This window comes from Gastrolobium bilobum, unplaced genomic scaffold, assembly GCF_033153095.1.
Source record: "Gastrolobium bilobum isolate Gb01-03AN ecotype WA unplaced genomic scaffold, APGP_CSIRO_Gbil_v1 utg10303, whole genome shotgun sequence".
NCBI lineage: Eukaryota > Viridiplantae > Streptophyta > Magnoliopsida > Fabales > Fabaceae > Gastrolobium > Gastrolobium bilobum.
The window spans coordinates 71,577-74,004 of NW_026899603.1; the positions used below are offsets into that span (position 1 = coordinate 71,577).

The 2,428-nt window shown below is 35.0% G+C and overlaps 1 protein-coding gene across 1 annotated transcript; it reads left to right on the forward strand.

Annotated features, from left to right (window-relative positions):
- On the forward strand, nt 1–1,639 carry LOC133291856 (protein FEZ). The gene is made up of 3 exons (XM_061490182.1): nt 1–181; nt 428–723; nt 1,007–1,639. The coding sequence occupies exons 1-3, from the start codon at nt 1–3 to the stop codon at nt 1,637–1,639; spliced, it is 1,110 nt and encodes a 369-aa protein (XP_061346166.1).
- The last annotated feature ends 789 nt before the right edge of the window (nt 1,640–2,428 follow it).

The window sequence follows — 2,428 nt, forward strand, 5'->3', positions numbered from 1 at the left end:
ATGGATGAGAGAAATGACATGGATAAGATGGATGATGTGATAATGCCTGGTTTTCGGTTTCACCCTACAGATGAGGAGCTTGTTGATTTTTACCTCAAGAGAAAAATTCAGCAGAAACCACTTGCTATTGAGTTGATAAAGCAAGTTGATATTTATAAATATGATCCATGGGACCTTCCAAGTAAGAACTCTGATGACTCACACTCAGAGTTTTTTGGCTTTATATTCTTTTTCAGTTTTGCTTTATGCCACTGACAAATCTTGCATATAGGGTCAGATTAATTTGCAACCAAGTTTTACTCTTAAATTTATGTTTCTGATTTGTGTCAAAAGGAAAAATCAAACCCATTTGTCTTTCTTTTCCAGAGTAACCATCAAAAGTTCATATTCTTATCCAAATTTCATTTTTGTTTTTATGTACAAGAAGAGCTGGTGAGTACTGGAGAGAAAGAGTGGTATTTCTACTGTCCAAGGGACAGAAAATACAGAAACAGTGCACGCCCAAATCGAGTAACAAGAGCTGGGTTTTGGAAGGCCACTGGAACTGACAGGCCTATATACTCCTCAGAAGGAAAATGCATTGGTTTGAAGAAGTCCCTTGTGTTCTACAGAGGCAGAGCAGCCAAAGGAATGAAAACTGATTGGATGATGCATGAGTTTAGGCTACCTTGTATACCAGACACTTCTCCCAAAAAACTCTCAGACAAAAGCCTCCCAGCAAGAGTAAGCATTTCCTTTTATATATATATATATACATGGCAGTGATCATCTTACACTGGTGAAAATTATACTCTCAATCTTAATCGTTGATTTCATTTACATTTAATGGCTCACGTTAGAGTCATTAGATACAAGTAAATTATCGATTAAGATTTGATGTAAGAGTTATTATACTTACATGATGATTCCCTATATATACATACATGTATGCATGTATTCTACTAGTCCTGTGTTTAAATTATGATTAGTCATTTAGTGAACTATATGTGCTTTGTGGGTTTTTCAGGATTCATGGGCAATCTGTAGGATATTCAAGAAAACAAGTTCAATGTCCATGGCACAGAAGGCCTTATCTTACCCTTGGATCTCTCAGTTACCAGGAAGCATGGTATCTGATATGCTCACACAGAATATCTCTTGCACAAAAGAAGCAGGCTCATCAGCAATTCAATTTTGTGGTAACAATAAGGAGTTACACCAAGTCTCTAATGCCAACACCAACTTCTTAGCTTCAGATATTCCATCTTATAAACCTATCAATAGCAGCACAGTTTCCAAGTCCTCACAAATTCCTGTATCAGATGGAGACCTTGCTGACAACTTTATCTTCTACACCCTTGAAGCAACAGGGCCCACCAAGTGCACAGTTGATGCTAGTTCCATGCTTTCCAACCCTGACTATATAGGTTTTGAAGAGCCAAACCAGGAGTACAGTGGCTTCTCAATTAGTCTACCTCAGGATATGCAAGCAAACATGGGCATAGAGATAGGTGAAGAAGAACAAGGATGGAGGAAGAACCAAAATCAAGTGCAGTTTAACCAGTGGGACACAACTGGGAGAACTATTGATTTTCCATTCAGCTTGCCTCCAAATGATGCAGGCTACTGTAGCAGGGGATTCACCCCCTTGCCCCAGTGAAATTTCCACTACCTATTCCCCTAATAATTAACCAAATTGGTGATAAGGTAAAGCCAATAGCAGGCTAGTAGTTAGTAGGTACCATTTTTATTATTAGTATATTTACCACTAAAATCAATACCATTAGGTACTGATTTTACTTGTAAATGTGCATGTCTTTATTGTTACCTTGTTCATATAAAAATATGTACCTAAAAGCCAGTACCACCAAGAAACACATGAAAGAGCCACAAATTTTACAGATTCTCCATAGAAAAATAGATACAAAAGCCTTGTCAGAATTTGTGGAGCCTTATTTAGGTCTTGCTTGGTAGCTTATGTCTCTGGTGCTTGATATGTTCACCTTGTTGTACATAGTTTCATATCTTGGCACATAGTTTTAAATTTTTTATTTTAGTCTTTTCTTTTTAATTGGTAATGATTTATTTATCTATTTTATCTTCTTTCCTTTTTCTTCTTCCAATATTAATAACATCAATCTTGTCTACTATAAAGATTTAGAAGTATATAGAAAATATTCAGGTAGAAAGTTTTAAAGGAAAAAAAGAAAAGAAAAGAAAAACAAACAGATTGGAAAGAGGTTAATATTTGGAATCTTATTCGTTATTTGGAGTATAGTTGAAAAGGCTTAAAAAGTTAAAACAATAAGATTGTTATTCAGAGAATATAGACTTATTTTTTGGCTATATAATACACTTGATAATAAATAAATAAATAAAATAATTTAGCTTTCATTGTTTTGGATAAGAAGTACTATTAGCACATGAACATCCGTGTGAGAATGAATTT